The sequence below is a fragment of the Lagenorhynchus albirostris genome, chromosome 16 (genome assembly GCF_949774975.1).
Source record: "Lagenorhynchus albirostris chromosome 16, mLagAlb1.1, whole genome shotgun sequence".
NCBI classification, from domain to species: domain Eukaryota; kingdom Metazoa; phylum Chordata; class Mammalia; order Artiodactyla; family Delphinidae; genus Lagenorhynchus; species Lagenorhynchus albirostris.
In genome coordinates this window covers 55,179,304-55,196,879 of record NC_083110.1, presented here as the reverse complement: position 1 = coordinate 55,196,879, position 17,576 = coordinate 55,179,304, and the positions used below count along the sequence as shown (strand labels likewise).

General features: G+C 37.2%; 1 protein-coding gene across 2 annotated transcripts in view; it reads left to right on the top strand.

The window, feature by feature from the left end:
- The window catches only part of HPSE2 (heparanase 2 (inactive)), a 572,092-nt gene that overhangs the window by 289,926 nt on the left and 264,590 nt on the right, over positions 1-17,576 (top strand). The window contains exon 4 of one of the 2 annotated variants that reach the window (XM_060126532.1): positions 15,619-15,792. The exons of the other annotated variant lie outside the window; for it this stretch is intronic. Within the exon in view, the coding sequence (XP_059982515.1) occupies positions 15,619-15,792 (174 nt within the window). The remainder of the gene's footprint in view (positions 1-15,618; positions 15,793-17,576) is intronic. 2 annotated transcript variants of the gene reach the window in all.

The following is a 17,576-nucleotide window of genomic DNA, read 5'->3' as shown; positions in this document are numbered from 1 at the left end:
AACTCCTAAAAAGGAGCCATAGTATACTTATTGTTTATTAATTTGTTCTTTTTCACTTAGTGTATTGTAGCTCTATTCTGTGAGTACAGATCAACCAATTAATTGTTTCTAGTGTTACATTATATTCATAGTAGGTTTATACCTTAATTTTAAAATTTTTTATGGAAAGAATTTAAACATATGCAAAAAAGCAGAGAGACTTGTATACTGAAACCATCACTCAATTTCAACAAGTAACAACTCATGGTAATTTTGTTACATCTATATACTCACCCACTCTCCTACCCACTTACGAATAGACACTAAGGTTATGTCTAAGATTTTACTAAACAAATGGGACTGAAATGTATATTTGTAATTGTATCTGTGCATGCATATTATAAAAACTTTGAGCCCCAGAGCACCAGTGAGTGAATGTCAATTGGGGTATTCTCTGATAGAAGAGCCACCTGGGAAGGTAGATGTTTGGACTGTACTAAACTGCCTGAGAAAAACTAAGCAGAAAACTAAAATCTGGAAGTTAGCTGTTTTGTATAGCTGGGGGCTTGGGATGGAAACCAGTCATTAGAGGTAAATGCTTTCAGTTAAGATAAGCTCTAGCTTACATGTTAAGCTAGTAAACTGGAACTTCAGAACTATGTAAGTAGGACGCTAATTGGAGATTATCAAGACTGGAACTTTATGGCACCTTTGAAGGGCTCTCTAAATGTGATAATGGGAATATAGGTTTTTATGTAGACACTGTAAAATTAGGGAAATGTGAGCTGTATTTAAGAGGGCCCAGGTTGCACTCAGATTTTGTTAGTGTGATTTCTCTGAAGATTATCAGATGTTTGCATTATTCAGACCTGGTTATAAAATAACATGCTTTACCAATACAGAGAACTTTGTCTTATCTGGCTCAGAAAAAGGATTTATGTCTTTTTAAACTCTCCTAAGTGTTAGTTGAAGGGTTGCTGAAGCATGATTGATTTCTAGAAGAGTTCAGAATTCTGATTTCTTGATTAAGCATTATATGCTAGAAATCATATGATTGACCACATGAGCTATTGCATTAATTAGGTTGTAAAGTTGTAATGTTTCCAATTAGTGGAGTTGGGAAAAGTGTGGAGCAACTAAAAGATATTTCTAAGGAAGACTCACTCTTCTTTGGAATTGAATTGGGTATAGGAGATAGGGATTTAAAAAATGGAAGGATGGGCTTCCCTGGTGGTGCAGTGGTTGAAAGTCCGCCTGCTGATGCGGGGGACGCGGGTTCGTGCCCTGGTCCAGGAGGATCCCACATGCTGCGGAGCGGCTGGGCCCGTGAGCCATGGCCGCTGAGCCTGCGCGTCCGGAGCCCGTGCTCCGCAACGGGAGAGGCCACAACAGTGAGAGGCCCGCATACCGGAAAAAAAAAAAAGGGAAGGATGAGGCTTTTGTTTAAGACAGGATGACCAGGAGAGTGATGGTATCATTGACAGAAACAGGATTTCTGGGAGGGAAAAAAGAGTTTGGGGGGTGGGAGATGATGATGAGTTCAGAAGATTCCTGGAGTCAGAGAATTGTGGGCCAGAGATGTTCATTTTAGAGCTGCTCATATAGAGCTGTAGACTGAAGCCATGTAAATGAGTCATCTGTTGGAGCTTGTAAAAGAACTCAAGGCTGAGGAGTAGTTCGTAGAATATCTCCCAATTTAGTATGCAGAAAGATAAAGTGAGGCTGAGAAGAACCTGTCAGAGATGAGAGAGCCTAGTCAGAGCTGTGACCCAGAAAATGGGAGTCAATGCTTTCCTGTGTCTTCCACAGTGACTCAGTCATTAAAGGGAAAGCAAAGGTGTTTTTGATTTTCTCATCAATACACTTGAATAATTTACTGCACTGAGTTGAGAAACTCCTCATTTAGGCTACTGGAGCTTATTTTATTACTCTTATAATTAAATACTATCACCAAGATATGAAGAACTTCTTCATCACTTTTCTACAGAGACAGTTATCATATTGGAAACTTAATTAGGTTTATATATCCCACCTAGACAGGGTACAAGGGAACAATGAAGAAATATCAAGAAAATATTCCAAATAAAACTTGAGAGTTATCACATCAATGAAATGGAATCCATTGTGTTAGCAGTACAGCATCGCTAGGATCAGTCATACCGTATGAATGGTGTGGGCAAGTGAACTAAGTTATTGAGTGCCTGCTATGTGATAGTACAGTGCATCCTTTAAACTTCACAGCAATTTTGAGAGAGAGGTGTTATGATACTCATGAAGGGGAACTGAGGATTAGAGCAAAAAAATTACATGTGAATTTGGACAGAAATGGAAGTGTTAGATGTCTGATTTAAAACGTGAGATTCTCATATCATGCAGTTGAATAGGTGGGGAGTAGGTGTAGGTTTAGGTGAAATAAGAATGGCAGACACAACATGTGAATGTACTTATTGCCACTGAACTGTACACTTAAAAATGGTTGAAATGGTAAATTTTATGTCTTGTGTATATTACCACAGTAAAAAAAAAAGAATGGCAGAATTTTAAAGATATTGTTGCTATGTGAAAGATACATGGGGATTTGTTATATTCTATTCACTTTGTATATGTTTGAAATTTTCCATAATCAAAAGTTTAAAAATTAAAATTCTTTAAAGTCAGATTTAAATGTATGCAACATCTTTCCTGAAGCATGGGGATTAGGGATATCCCCATAACCATCTACGTACTTGAAAAACATTACATCTTTTTAACCAAATTGTGGGTATGAGATCATCATTATAATAATAAATCTCAATAGCTTTAATATTTAATGTTTTTTGCAAATCACTTTTTTGCATTGAGTATATGTGACATTTTTATGTGGCAGGTCTTATCATTGCATTTTTACAGATAGTTGTAATGATTGCCCATGGTCTCATAGAAAGTAAGAGGCAGGGATTCAAATACAAGTTTTCTGACTCCAAGTCCAGTGCTTTGTTCCCTGTGCTCCCTGGGTGGTGTTATTTTGGTAGTGGCTTCTTCATGGCGTCTTCTGGGGTTCCAAACCTGAACTGTTTGCTCACTAGTGGTATTACTGTTGGATAATTTTGGGCAAGTCAGTTAACTTTAATCACTTCATTCTTCTCGTTTGAAAACTGAGGAAACTGAACTAAATGACAGTCTTGGTTCTGCTTCATCTCTAAAATTTCACAGATTAGGTTCGATGGTAACTTAGGCACTAATAGAATAGAGGTGTAGAAATAAAAAGGGAAGCAGCAGTCCTGTTGTGTGTGCTAGGTCATATACAGAGTTTTAATTTAATTTCTGGATACCATATTTTAAGATAGGCATTGGTAAAGAGAACTATAACCAGAGAACAATCCTAGGCCATGCCCTCAAGGCCCTTATGATGCAGTAGTCTAATAGCTAAATTCATGTGACAGTACTTCTTGCTCAGTCTCTACCACTCTCATTCCTTATATTTTCTATACAGACTTTGAATTTTCCAGTCTTTTCCTTCTCCATCATTCCTAGTGACAAACTACCCAACCACACCTTTCTTGTTTGTTTGCTTTTAGTTAGTATTTGTGGCAAAATAAACTATACTACACTACAATTGAAGGAAAGCTACACTACAGTGGAGACTTTGCGATTGCCACTGGGTGGTCTACACAAATTTCAATTTCATAAATGCTTAACAATTCCTTTTCACATCACCTATGTAAAAGCACTTATTTATTTACCTAAGTATTTAGTCTATTTTATTTAAACTGTATAGATTTATATTCAGTCACAGTTATTTTTATTTGTTTGAAGTTTGTAAACGTATCTTTGTTCTTATTAATAAATCACATTCGGTTTTCCATCTCATTCTTCCTTAATTTTTTAGTGACTCTTGAGATTTTCCTAAAGCTCTGTATTCAGGGTTTTGAACAAGTAAGGAAAGCCTTCCTGCATTTGCATCTAATTCATAGGATTTGTCCACATTATACTTCTGTTTTTAGAATTGACATTTTTGCTGCCATCTGAAGGATAAACATACACTGATCTCTCTCTAGCAAAAGATACATTTTTTCATCCCATCCGCCTTGCATATTAGCAACGAAACAACTGATATTCTACATTGAAAGGACAAACTTTTTATAACCTGCATAACATGAATCTAATCTCAAGGAAACATCAATACTTAATATTGATGTTAAATTAAATACTACAAAACGAATGGCCAGTAGTTTTAAAAATGTCAATGCTGTGAAAGACGAAGAAAAGATGGGGAACAGTTCCAGAATAAGGGAAACTAAAGAGATGTGAAAATTAAATGAAATCTGTGATCCTGGGCTGGATCAATAAAATTTCTATAAAGGACATTTTTTGGGGGCCGTTAGCAAAATTTAGGTCTATAAATTGGATAATAATGTTATCTAATTTTTGTGAATGTTATTTTCTGATTTTGATTATTATTGGTTATTTTAGTGAAAATTTCCTGATTTTGATAATTATACCTTCATAATTGCCCTTGATCTTAGGAAAAACACACAAAAATACTTAGGAGTTATAAAAAACTTTACAATTCTTGAGATCCCTCACATATAACTTCTTCATGATTTAGCAGTGTGACACTTCAGCACCTCACCTCAGGGCAGCAGTCTCTGACTACTCAAACAAAATAGTTTTCCACCCAGTCTCCATTACATTAACCTGATTTCTTTTCTTCATAGGACTCACCACCATCCGAATTTATCTTGTTTATTATTGCCTATCACCTCCTCACTCCTACTCTTCCTTTCCTACTTATTTAGAGTATAGGTCCCTGAAAGCAGGGACCTTGTCTGTCTTAATAATTGCTATAAACCCATTGTCTAGAACAATATCTGGCACATAACAGGTACTCAGCAATATTTGTCAAATGGATGAATGCATTTATATGTACAAAGTCTAGAGATGAATAGCAGCAGGAAAGAAATCGGTTGTAGGGAGTGATGTTATAGATAACTAAAAATTTTATTGAATACCACTATCCAGTTGATTTTATAATAGAAGGTGCCTGTGACTCCAAAGTAGTTAACACCTAGAGTGCTGTCTGCTGTAATGGTAGCAGTGATTGGTTACTTTCTTCCTAAAGCAAAGGCCTGAGGAGATAGGACATGGTATAAGGATTAGGGAAAACAGCGTTTCCAAACTTAACTGGTATAACAGTTAGGGGAGAACATCTGACTTCCATACTATCCTGGGCTGTTTGTGGAGCGGTAGATATGCCCCTGAGAGAGGAAGAGTCTCCAGGCTGATGGAAATAGAACATTCACACACTTTGAGAACAACCCAGTGGCTTGAGGGCCCATCCTAACAAATAATTTCCCATTCCACGTTATTTTTTTGTCTGTGAAGTGAGCATGTCATTATTACTTGGCCACATTTTGAGATGTGCTGGAGAAGAGCTAAGGCAAGCATTTGTTTAATACAGGCACTAAGTAACAACATTCCTCATTTCATCTTCTTCCGACCTTTTAAAAGCCCTTCTTCAAAGCTGTTCTCTTTGAGGCTGTATTTACTCCATATTAAATGTCTCTCTGAGTAAACTCTTTGGGTAAGAGCCAGTCTTCATTGTGTTCTTGCTAATCCAAGACTTTGGAGCTATCTATAAATGACAGGTCTCCTTTGTACAGTTGGTTGGAGCAATACCACCACTCTGACCCCCAAGTGGCAGAAACCATTTCCCATTCTTCATTATTTGTAGGAATTTGTAAGGAGCTGGGCTTCATTGGACTCCTTTAAATGCATAAAAATGCCAACCACACTTTGCAGACATGATGTTTTCAGACACTTGTGAATTCAAAAATACCCTTTATTCTTTCCAACTCAATAAGAAGGCTGTTCCTCCATGGAGGCCTAGCCACAAAGCAAGTTTGAAGTTTTCTTTTGTTTGGCTTATATGGAATTATTGGTGAACTAGCTATAGAAGCCCCTCCACCCTTTTTTATGTTTGAGGTGGGGGAGGTGAATGGTAGAAACAAAGCTAAAGTTGTCTTCATTTCACTCTTCTTTGTGTCCAAAGGGTTCAAACAGATTTAAATACAAATAATGTCTTCACTTTGATGATCAAAAAAAGATAAAAACAAATAGCTAATGATTGGTTTATTGGCTGAAAGGAAAACTGTTTTGGATTGTTTGGTAGGACTGTATTCTAGCAAAAGTATACACCTGAACCAACAGGCACAGGATTTTACTTCTTCAATGGTACATTAATTTATAAGTTCTTCTTTAAAGTTCATCTCAAGGTTATACTCAGTTTTGTAAAAAATCAGAGATGAGGGCTTCCCTGGTGGCGCAGTGGTTGAGAGTCTGCCTGCTGATGCGGGGGACACGGGTTCGTGCCCCGGTCTGGGAGGATGACACATGCCGCGGAGCAGCTGGGCCTGTGAGCCATGGCTGCTGAGCCTGCGCGTCCGGAGCCTGCGCTCTGCAATGGGAGAGGCCACAACAGTGAGAGGCCCACGTATCGCAAAAAAAAAAAAAAAAAAAAATCAGAGATGATAATGAACATATTTTCCCATACTATTCTGAAGATAGGTAATTTTTAACTGTTACATATCTGGTATAGCATGGGAAATATTCAAAACAGGGTAATTTCAAAGAGCCATTTTCATTTTATGCATGCCAGAAAAATAAAATTAGATAAGTGGAAAACTTGAAATAGAAATTGAGTGACAGGAAGAATAATTCAATAGAATTAGGCATCGGAAAACTGGCCCGTGGTTCTGTTTCTGTGCAATGTTAGTCAAATCTTGTGATCTCTCTAGGCCTCCATTCAAATATTCACTCTATGGGCAATATAGTATGACAAATAGATGTGAAGTTATTTTGAAAAGAAATAAGTGCTATAATATTGGGGGACCAAAGTGGTTATTTAGTTAAGTAGACGTATCTCTGTCACACAAATGCATTTTTTTGTAGAGATATTATTATATGAGGTCAACTGCTATTTAATAGGTATTTCGGTCAAGTATTTGAAACTTATGAATAAGGCAAACAAACTCTGATTTGGGAAGTAATTACCTATAAGGAAAAAGTCCACCTGTCTTCCATCCTGTGTTTCCCAGCAGATGTGCTAAACACATAGTCTCTACTTTCTCAGCATGTTATCGGTCCTCAACACTAAGCAATCTGGCTTCCATTTCTATCTGTATTAGTTTTCTTGAAGCTCATCAGTCTTCGTTTGATGGCCAGTCCTTTTGTTAAGGCTTTGTACTGAGTATCTGCTATAGCATTACATTTGTTCCTTCCTCCAGGTTCTAACGCCTCCCCCACCTCCACTCAATTCTAGCATTTATTATGTCTTCATATTCTAAAGGGAAAAACAATGATAAGCTGTGGAAAAATGATAGAACATGAAACAGAAGGTTATATGTAAGTTTTGAAACATAAGATACTCTCTTTGTTCTATGACAATAAAAATTTTGCAAAATGTTTGATAGAAACTCAGAAAAAGAGGAACTATGAGTGCCATCTTGTGGCAAGGCATGCCGTACCACAGCTAATTAGACATATCTCACTCGCCCCTCTTCCCCCCAAATATTTTAGCTGTGCTCTGCGTGTCTGTGTCATTTGATACTGGGGTCCATTCCTTTTTGAAGCTTTTTAAATCTCTGGTCTGGGAGGCACTGCAGTAATTCTCAGTCTTTATCTTCCTTTATGTATCTTCTTTACTTTTCAAGATTTGATATTATATTACCTTATTATTTTGAAAATCACCTTCTTCGTTGGATCTCATTGCTATTCTTTCATCTTGATTCTTGGATCATTCTATGACTTTCTCTTATCTCTTCTTGACAATTCCACTTACTTCTCTCCTGACAACTGTGGCTCTACTCTAAGACTCAGCCCTTAGTAGAGTTGTCAGATAAAATACAGGGCCTCCAATTAAATTTGAATTTCAAATAAACAATGAATAATTTTTAGCATAAGTATGTCCCAAATATTAATGGGACATACTTGTATTAATGCAGTAGCATTATTTGTATTTGTATTTGCTAAATCTGGCAATCCTAGCCATTAGCTTTCTGTTCTTTCCTTATTTGTGATAGATACGGAGATGAATTGCTCAGATTTCCCTTCAAAGAAATACTTGCTGCCCAGTGGTAGGGAGTAAAGTCAGCAGACAACAGCCTCCAGCTGTCATTTCCTTCAGGATCTGTCTGCCTAGCTTCCACTAGAAATTCCTCTGTTCTTCCAGTTTCTATTGAATAGTAACATATGACTCCCCAATATTATTCATTCCAAAATGAACACTTAAGGCAATAAGTAGAGTATTTGAATGCATTTAACAGCATGTAGTAATAGACATAATCTCGAGGGAATTTGTTACAATGAAAATGGTAATTCAGGTTGGGTTATATATAGGGTGCAGACAGATTGCAGGTGGTATTGAATGGGCCTAAATAACACCTGTAGGAGTCAGACATTTATTAAGGCTTATTGTGTATTGGATACTGAAATGGATGCTAAAAAAGCAGACATGGTACCTTCTCTTTGGCAAATGCTCCAGTCTGCCTTTAGAGAGGGATGCAGAGCTGAACAATGATAGCATGGTTGTCTGTTGCTGTAACAGGAGCCAATAAAGAGCTGGGAGAGATGAGAGGAGGGAGCCCCAGTGTCTCTACCTTGGAGAATCAAGGAAAACCTCACAGAGAAGGCCATAGGCCTAAGCTATGAAGAATGAAGAAAAGAGGAGAAAGGATATTCCAGGCAGAGATAAAAAGCTTAGAGCAACGAGAGCCATGGAATAATGTGGTTTGTCAAGGAATGGTGAGGAGTTCTAACATGACCCAAAGTTCATCACACTAGTGTTTGAGAAACTCTTTGGCCAAGTCTAAGCAAATATCAGGCAGAAAAAAATAGTTTACTTGTTTTAAGGACTCAGTCCAATCTTATTCATTTCTAAATTGGCAAAAAGGACAAAAATACCCCTTGTAACTATTTGTTCTTTTGAAAACTTCATGTGAAGGGAGAGTGCTTTTTCTGTGTGGCTAAGGATTTACACATGTGTTTCTTACTCTTAGCTCTTAGAGGACAGTACTGAACTTCAAAAGGGGAAATTGGTGCTGAGTTCAACAGCGTAGTGTCAGCTTATTCTAATTGTGAGCACATGAAAATATGAACAGATTATCAAATCTCATGAAAAACAAAATGTAGAAATGGGACATACTTGAGCAGAGCTCAGTTGATACTTGGACATCCTCTGAGGCAGCTGCCTCCTGCCCCACCCAACCTTCCAAAGAAAAAAAGCACTTAATGGAAAGGGGCCTGTTTGGGGTAGCGTTAATACTTGGGATGCTTTCCTAGGTATTGAGTTATGAAGAGACTTTAATGCCTCATCTTGACAGAATTCTGGGGAAGCACAAATTGGAAGCCAAAATTACTTAGCAAGTCACTTTTTAATTCCCAGGTGACACTTGTGCCTCCATAATTTCTATAGAAGAGGAGTTTAGAGGTGGCTATCAGTTAGGAAAGTGAGGGATGAGGCCACATCTATAAGATTTGTTCAGACAGCACTTTACATAAGATTAAGAAAATGTTAATTGTTCCTGTAAAATTAACAGGGGCTGGGATATGCTGCTTTGAGGACAGTGGTTATCTGGAAATTAGAAAATCCCTATGACAGTTCCACTTTCCCTCCTTTATAGCTCTGTATGTCTCCCAACCTTTCAAAATGTTTTGCTTAACCAGATTTATATCTTCAGTCAAAACTTCTGCCCTTAACTCTGGATTTGTATATTCTGATCACTCAAATTCTTTACTTAATGTGTCAGTTAGGCATCTCAAACTTAATGTAGCCAAAACCAAAATTCTGATTGCCTTCCTCTCCTTCCATCTCCCAACCTTCTACACTTCTTTCTTAAATGTCAGTTTCATCTTTCTGTTGCTCAAGTCAAAAGCTTGAGTTTTCCTTGACTATTTTTTTTCCCCTCAGACCCCATATCCAATCTTCAGCAAATCTTCTACCTTTAAAACATCCCAGGAATCCAACCACTTCCGCCACTCTGCTGCTACCACCCAGGTGCAAGCCACTATGATCCCTAGCCTGAATTATCATTATAGATGCCCAGCTACTTTCCTCGCTCTCACCTTTGCCCTCTATTCACCCTGTAGTCTCTTTTTGGCTCAGAAGCCAGGGTGATGCTTTTGAAATGTGAATCTGGTCATGTTCAAAACCATCCAGTGTTTTTCTGTGTCATTTAAGATAAGAGCCAAGGCCCTTACAATGGCCAGTAAGGCCCTACACAATCTGACCCTGTGCCACTCTGACCTCATCTCCTATTTCTCTCCCTTATGTTCATTCTGGGGCAGCCATAATGGCACCATTGCTTCTACTTCACAATAATCAGTCACTTACCTGTCTCAGGCCTTTGCCTTTACTATACCCTCTGCCTGGAATTCTTTCCGTAGTTATCCCCTTGACTTGCTCCCTAACCTCCCTTGGGTCTCTGCTCAAATGTTAATCTTATCAATGAGGCTTATTTAAAATAACATACCACCCCCAGTGGTTCTACTATCCCCTACCCCGCTTTACAGACTCCATCAATCCCCACTACAGCCACATTAGAGGTAAACTCCATGGCGCAAGGACCTATTTTCTGTTTTGTTCATGGCTATAACCCTGGAGACTATAATATTTCCTGGCATATAGTAGGTACTCAGTAAATATTTGTTGAATAAATGAATGAATCCTACTTGAAATTCCAGCCATCTCGTTGCTTAGATTAATGGGAGCCCTATTTTTTGTTCTTTCGATTTTTGTTTGTCTATTTTGTTTTTGAAGTGAGAAGTGCTGAGGAAACTGAGAAAAATGACCATCATTTATATCTTAGTGTGAATTCATTGACCTTATCCATTTGTAATATAGAGCTGAGATTAGCGCTGAGATTAGCCTCATTGAAAAAATGGTTTTTGACAGATTGCAGTCTTGGTTCTTGATTTTTTTACTTTAACCTATCTCTGGTACTACTCTAGTCATTATTTTGTTTCTTTTCTTCGTTTTGTTGCCACAGAACTTCAAGAAGTAAGTTCAGTGTACCAGAGTCTATTCTTTTTTCTCTACCACTCATTCTTTAAGTTCATACCCCAACCTAAATCTAGAGTCTAATCTCGTTTTTTGATTAACCATAGTAAGTTTGCTTCTTCTTTCTCCTTTTTCTCCTCAATTTCTCACCAACATCTACTGTAATTGACCAGCACCTCCTTGAAACTGTCTTCTTTTGGGTCCCTTAATTCTACATTTCTGGTTCCCCTCCTTATTCTCTGTCCCCCCCTTTTTTTCCTTCTTCCTGACCTTTTTTTTTGTTTTTACGGTATGCGGGCCTCTCACTGCTGTGGCCTCTCCCGTTGCGGAGCACAGGCTCCAGACGCGCAGGCTCAGCAGCCATGGCTCACGGGCCCAGCCGCTCCGCGGCATGTGGGATCTTCCCGGACCGGGGCACGAACCCGTGTCCCCTACATCGGCAGGCGGACTCTTAACCACTGCGCCACCAGGGAAGCCCCTTCCTGACCTTTATATGTGGACATTTCTTAAGGTTTTGTCCTACCATTTTGTCCTTCAAAACTCTCAAGAACTTTCACAGCATCAGCTTTCTCAGCACTATGTAGATGACTCCCAAGCCTCTCTCTTCCATCTCTCTAAGACTCCAGCTCCTCATCTTTAATTGCCTGCTAGACAAGACTCCTTAAAGTTCTGTTCATGTGAGATGCCAAGACAACCTGACTATAGGATATAAAGGCATTGGCACCCTCTGGTGGAGAGAGTAGAAGTCATCTTTAAGTATCTGCTTGCTTGGATGGAACCTGACAGATGTTACAAGGAAGATTACATTTGTTGAGCATCTACTGAATGCTCTATATTCAAATATATATCATTTTAAAATAAACTTCAGGGTATATTTCTTGAACTAGCAATAATAATTATTATGCATATCTTTCATTCGGAACTTTCAGTTTCTTACTAGACCATTTTTGTGCAACAAACAGAATTTGGGCTGTGTGAACTCCTAAGCATGATTTTAAGGCAGGAAATTGCTCTCTGATAGATGCTGTGAAGGATATAATGAGATACAGTACCAGCCTTAGGGAACTTAACAGTTTAACTGGGTAAACATGCCATTCACTCTGGAGAAGTGACTAAATCAAGAGGTAATCCCAAGGTAAGACAATGTCACAAGGCACTCAGATGACAACAAATGGTGTAAACCCTGAGTTTAAAGAAGGCTGAGGTCACTGTAGGTGGATTGGTGAGTTCACTGAGGAATGGCTTCATGGAGGAGGCGGGACTTAAACTTTATCCTTCACAAAGTATTTCCCAAACTTCTAGCTCTCTAGTTCTCAATTTTTGCCATATTAACAAACTGTCTATATTGTTATTTTTACACATTTTTCTTTATACTGACATTTTTTTGATAAATACCATTTTCCTTGTCTTAAACCATCACATCCATAAAATCACAGGTTTGATGTGCTTTTGTGTTTGATATATGTTTTTCTATTACATATGAAACAAACACAGATAATCCTCATCATATGGAGACAATTAGGTCTAGAAAAAGGCCACTTAAAGGGGATTAATCTACCTAAAAAGAATATCATTCATATGAAATTTTGATGCAAAAGTTTGATTAGTGTTTTAGTTTATAAATAAAACTAAAAATTATGAAAATAAGTGTATTTCATTTTATACTTAAATTATAAGCTGTTATTGCAACTATGAACAATTTGAATGAACAAAATGATATTTAATTGAATATTGAGTATTTTTCTGATAAAATAATTTAACTTTTGTGGCACAGTCATAAGTATTAAAAAACATCAAAGTAGACCTCATATGAACTTTTAATAAAATTATTTTTTGAGCAACCTGTTTTATTATCACTCTTGTGAGTTTTCTCTTGTTCAGCTAACTGATAAAATTCTTCTAGATCCTTACTTATTAGTGGATTTGCATGTGATTTAAGCAATTATCAAACATTATTTTCATTGATCTCACGAAGCCCTGTGTCTTTTTCTCACATTTGCAACTTGGCTTTGCAACAGATTTGTACTGAGTTTGCCTTATATTGGAGAAACTAAAAACATCATTGCTTTGGTTAGTGAGAATATTGCCAAGTGGAAGGAATGTTTAAGTCAGTTCTCAGCTCAACAGTGAATATTTTAGTGTTAGGATTACTTTTATTTTCCTATGCATCCTTTAACTCTAGGATAGCCTTCTCAAACTTTATATCAGAGAAGCACTTGAAATATTCTCAAGCCTCAGGGAACTTGTGGATAAAAATTATATATAAAGCTCATGGTCTGTCAGTGTAGTCATTTAGTTGTAGATATTATAATCCAATAATAATTGCCAATGCTCTTTTAAATAGAGTGATATTTTCCTGAGAATCTGTTGAGTTTGGCTGACATTTTAGCCCATTCTTTTGTAGGTTCCCCCAAAAAGGTCAGTGGTATGGTTAGAATAAACTTCAGTTTTTCTTTTTAAAATGTTCTACTTGATTTTTTGGTGCCTTACCCAAGTAAGGCTAAAACATTATCACAAATTTCTCTCATATAAATGCTGTTGAGGTATGGTACATGATATATGGTAAGCTGTAAGCTTAGTTTTTTTTCCTTCCTATTTAAAACTGAAAATGACCTTTTAGACAACCTTTCTAGAAAAGAAGAAAGGAACAATTAATTAACTTTCGTTCTTGAAATTAATCACTTTTTTCCTTTTTATGAATTTGAAAAATTATAAGGCAAACATAGTATGTTTTTGTTAATTAACTGGTTTAAGCCAAAATGGGATATAATTTTTCTAAAGGTAGGCTTGTTAGGTTATTTAAATAAGGTTTATGAATTCGTGTTAATGTGGTTTTCAATATGAAAATAAACAGTATTGAATAGTAAAGTTACTAAAACTATATGTCAAAGCAATATGAATAAAATTATAGCTTAAGAAAACATTTTCTATGAGACCTTGAAAGAAACCATTTTTTTACTGAGTGGCATGGTCAGATTATATAGATAATTATAAGATCAGTATACACATGTGTTGGTTTCATGATAATTTTAATAGGCCTAAAAATGCATTTTAATTTTAATTGCTATTTTGGAACTAAAAATAAATAATTAAGTTTATTTCCTTTTCTTTTAATAATTAAGTTTATTTCTCTAATGTGAAACTATGCTGTTTGTTGTTGCTTAGCTACTTGATTCTGAGTTTAATGTGAGATAAGTTCCCATGGATTTTATTTTCAACTAAAATGAGACAATTTCCGTCCTTCTTCTTGATACTTCTTAAAAGACACTTTCTTGTACATATATGGAGATAAAAATGGCAGCAACCCTGTATCCCACTTCAAAAACTGATAATGGATTCAACCAAATGATCATGGTCCTGCTTCGTAGGACTAAAAGACCTATAACAGCTGCTGTGAGACACCTTGGTCACTCTGTGTCATCTTTTGCAGAACCCCCTAATGATATCTTATAGAGCCCCACATGGTGTTCCACAGAATCCCATTTGAGAAACCCTGCTCTAGGGACTTGGATAATGAGTACTAAGATAATGTGAACTCCTGTACATAATTATTAACCTAAAAATTTTTTTCAATCTGTATACCACTTAAAATCATGTCATCCATATTTTGTGAAACATTGTATAAAAGAACAAGTAAAATCTGGATATGTTTAAAAGAGAAAGAAAAGGCGTGACGAATGAGAATAATCAGAGCAAAGGCCAGTGGGGCAGGGGATTCTATAATAAATAGAACTGGATAACACCTGCAAAGAATTCTTTGACAGTAGAGAGAGACCTGAAGTTGGGGAAAAATTATAGTTGAGTTGTAGGGGCCTTGAACTAAGGGAAACAAAGGTCTTGCAGATCCACTAAGGTTTTGAGGAATAAGTGAAACTCATGAAATTGATTGGGAGAAGATGAATCTGGCGATCTGGGAAGAATCTAGAGGCAGACAGGCAAGTACATTCTTGTAATAATTCATGCAAATGGAAATGAGAGCCAGAACCAGAATGGTGGCAATAGGCGTGAAGGAATGGGATGGGTATGGGACATACGGTAAATAGCATTTATGGTATCTGGGATCAACCTAACAATGAACATATTTCTATTAGTAGTTGTGGTATTTCCATTCTCAGAAATACTAGAAATGTGAAATTGAGTGAGATTTGTTTTGGAAGTGCTGCTAGGTTGAGCTATTTTCTGACTCCCCAGCCAATCATTGTTTCCTGGCCTTGTCTCCTGACACTATTCCTATCATTTCATAAAGGAGTTCAGATCCAGCAGTGCCAGATTTTCTGATATTTTGAGAAAAACTATAAATCTAGCTAGTTTGTGATATCTTCCCATTTCTAAATGTTAAGAATTCAATTTTTTCTTAACAGATAAAATATACTATAGACTAGATTTGGTTGTCAATATGCAAACTTTATCTGGAGTTGTGTGTGCTGCTTTTGAAAATCACCTTGAAATGTACCCTGAACCAAAAGGTAATAGTCCCTTTTGGAAGCCTCTGTGTAATTCCTATTAGTAGGAAGCTCATAGAAAGGCTTTTTGTAGTTGCTAATATTTTCCTTTTGTTGGGATGTTGATTTGAAAGTTACAAGCCTTTCTCTGCTTCTTCCCAGCCAGGTCTCTAGACAAACTTTATAACTTTGCTGATTGCTCTGGACTCCACCTGATATTTGCTCTAAATGCACTGCGTCGTAATCCCAATAACTCCTGGAACAGTTCTAGTGCCCTGAGTCTGTTGAAGTACAGCGCCAGTAAAAAGTACAACATTTCTTGGGAACTGGGTAATGGTAAGTAAGGATGTTGTTTCCTCTGAATTGACAAGATAAAGGGTAAAAAATAAGATGGCTCAGGCCATCTCTAGTACAGTGGCCCAGAAAACACTTGGGTTGTTTGACCACTGAGTTGACCTTCCAAATAGTAAAAGGCCAAACAGTTGGAGAGTAGATTTAGTGAAGCCCACCATTTGCATCTGTAGTTATCTCTAGTTACCTTATTCCAAATATAGGGGAAATGCCAAATGTGACATGATTAACAAATTGATATTAAACCAGATACAACCTAGCTGCTCAGCCTAAGCTGAAATTTACAATCTTTTATAGAACACTGGTCCTACAAGATGACCCTTATAATAATTAAAAAGAGTTTGGTCAAGTATATTTGGGAACTGGTCTACAGTATATGTACTTCTTGAAGGTTCATAATGCACATTAGCATATAAAAGGCTTGAGAAGTCCTGTTGCAATAAAATCTGTATAAGATTTTTTTAACCCAGCATTTCTTAAATCATTTAACCAGGGTTGGTTTCAGGGGCATGCAACCTGTGCAGTCACATAGGATCTCATGCTTAGAAGAGACCCATGCTTGGTTTAATGCTCTGCTATCGCCATCTTAATTTTTAAATAAAGGGATCCATGTTTTCATTTTGCATGGGGCCCTGCAAATTATGTAGCCAGTCCTGTTTAATTATTGCACTGTGTGTGTGTGTGTGTGTATGTGAGAGAGAGAGAGAGAGAGAGAGAGAGAGACCTATTATCATCTCATGGAACAATGTTCCATCGAACACACAATGTTCCTAAGTCACAGTATTTTTCCTAGTGATATATATGTGTGTATGATGCATATGATATTCTGTAGATTCCATGAGTCTCCAATATTATTGAGTCAACTACTATGGGTTATAGTTAAAATTATGGATAGTATAAATTTGAAAATATTCTGATTCCTAAGAAAAAGACATTTTGGTAAACCTTAGAATAAAACAACCAAGAATTCTCTTAAAATTACTGTTACAAATTGATAATAACATTTTTGTCTATGGCCATGTATATCTGTAGCTAACCCATGTTTGTTTGGAGCACCATGTGTATGCTGGGGGGGCAGTGTACACATACACAAACACATGTGTGTATTTATGCACTCCACTCTAGAATTTGAAGTTCTCCTAAGGTAGCAAGGGATGAGGATCTTATAAGAACAAGTGTCTTTTTTCCTATCACTAACCATTAACTGGAATGTAGCTCTCTCTTCCTTCCCTGGAGTGGGGGAAATTGGGGGAGAGTTAGCTACCAAATGGAGACTTGAGCTGAACTGAAGATAATTTGGTTACAGGGGGCATAACTAGGGTAGCCTGAGATTTTTCATCTTCCCAACCAGTCTAGGTATCATACGTTCTAGGACAAGAGCAAGAGTGATGTGATCAGCTTAGAACGAGGCAAAATTATTACATAGTAGACAAAGCCATTTACTGATCCCTCCCCATCGTATTTTCTATTTCATGCTCCTTGACATTCTTTGGTATTTTATGTTGTCTACTCATGACTACCCCACCTAACCTTACCCTGCTCCAGTGTCTGACTCCACCCAGCTTAGCTCTTTTCTCCAGACACAGCAAAATATTCTTCAAACAATGCATTCCCCAAACAGGGCATTATACCTGTCATGAGGGACCAATTAGGTGTAATGTTTAAAACTGGTCAGTGTAAGACAGTAAGGAGTGGTAGGGCCTCTGATGAGCTAGGGAATACATGCTGTGCCTCAAGCATTTGTTTTCTTTCTAAAATATTTCTAAATA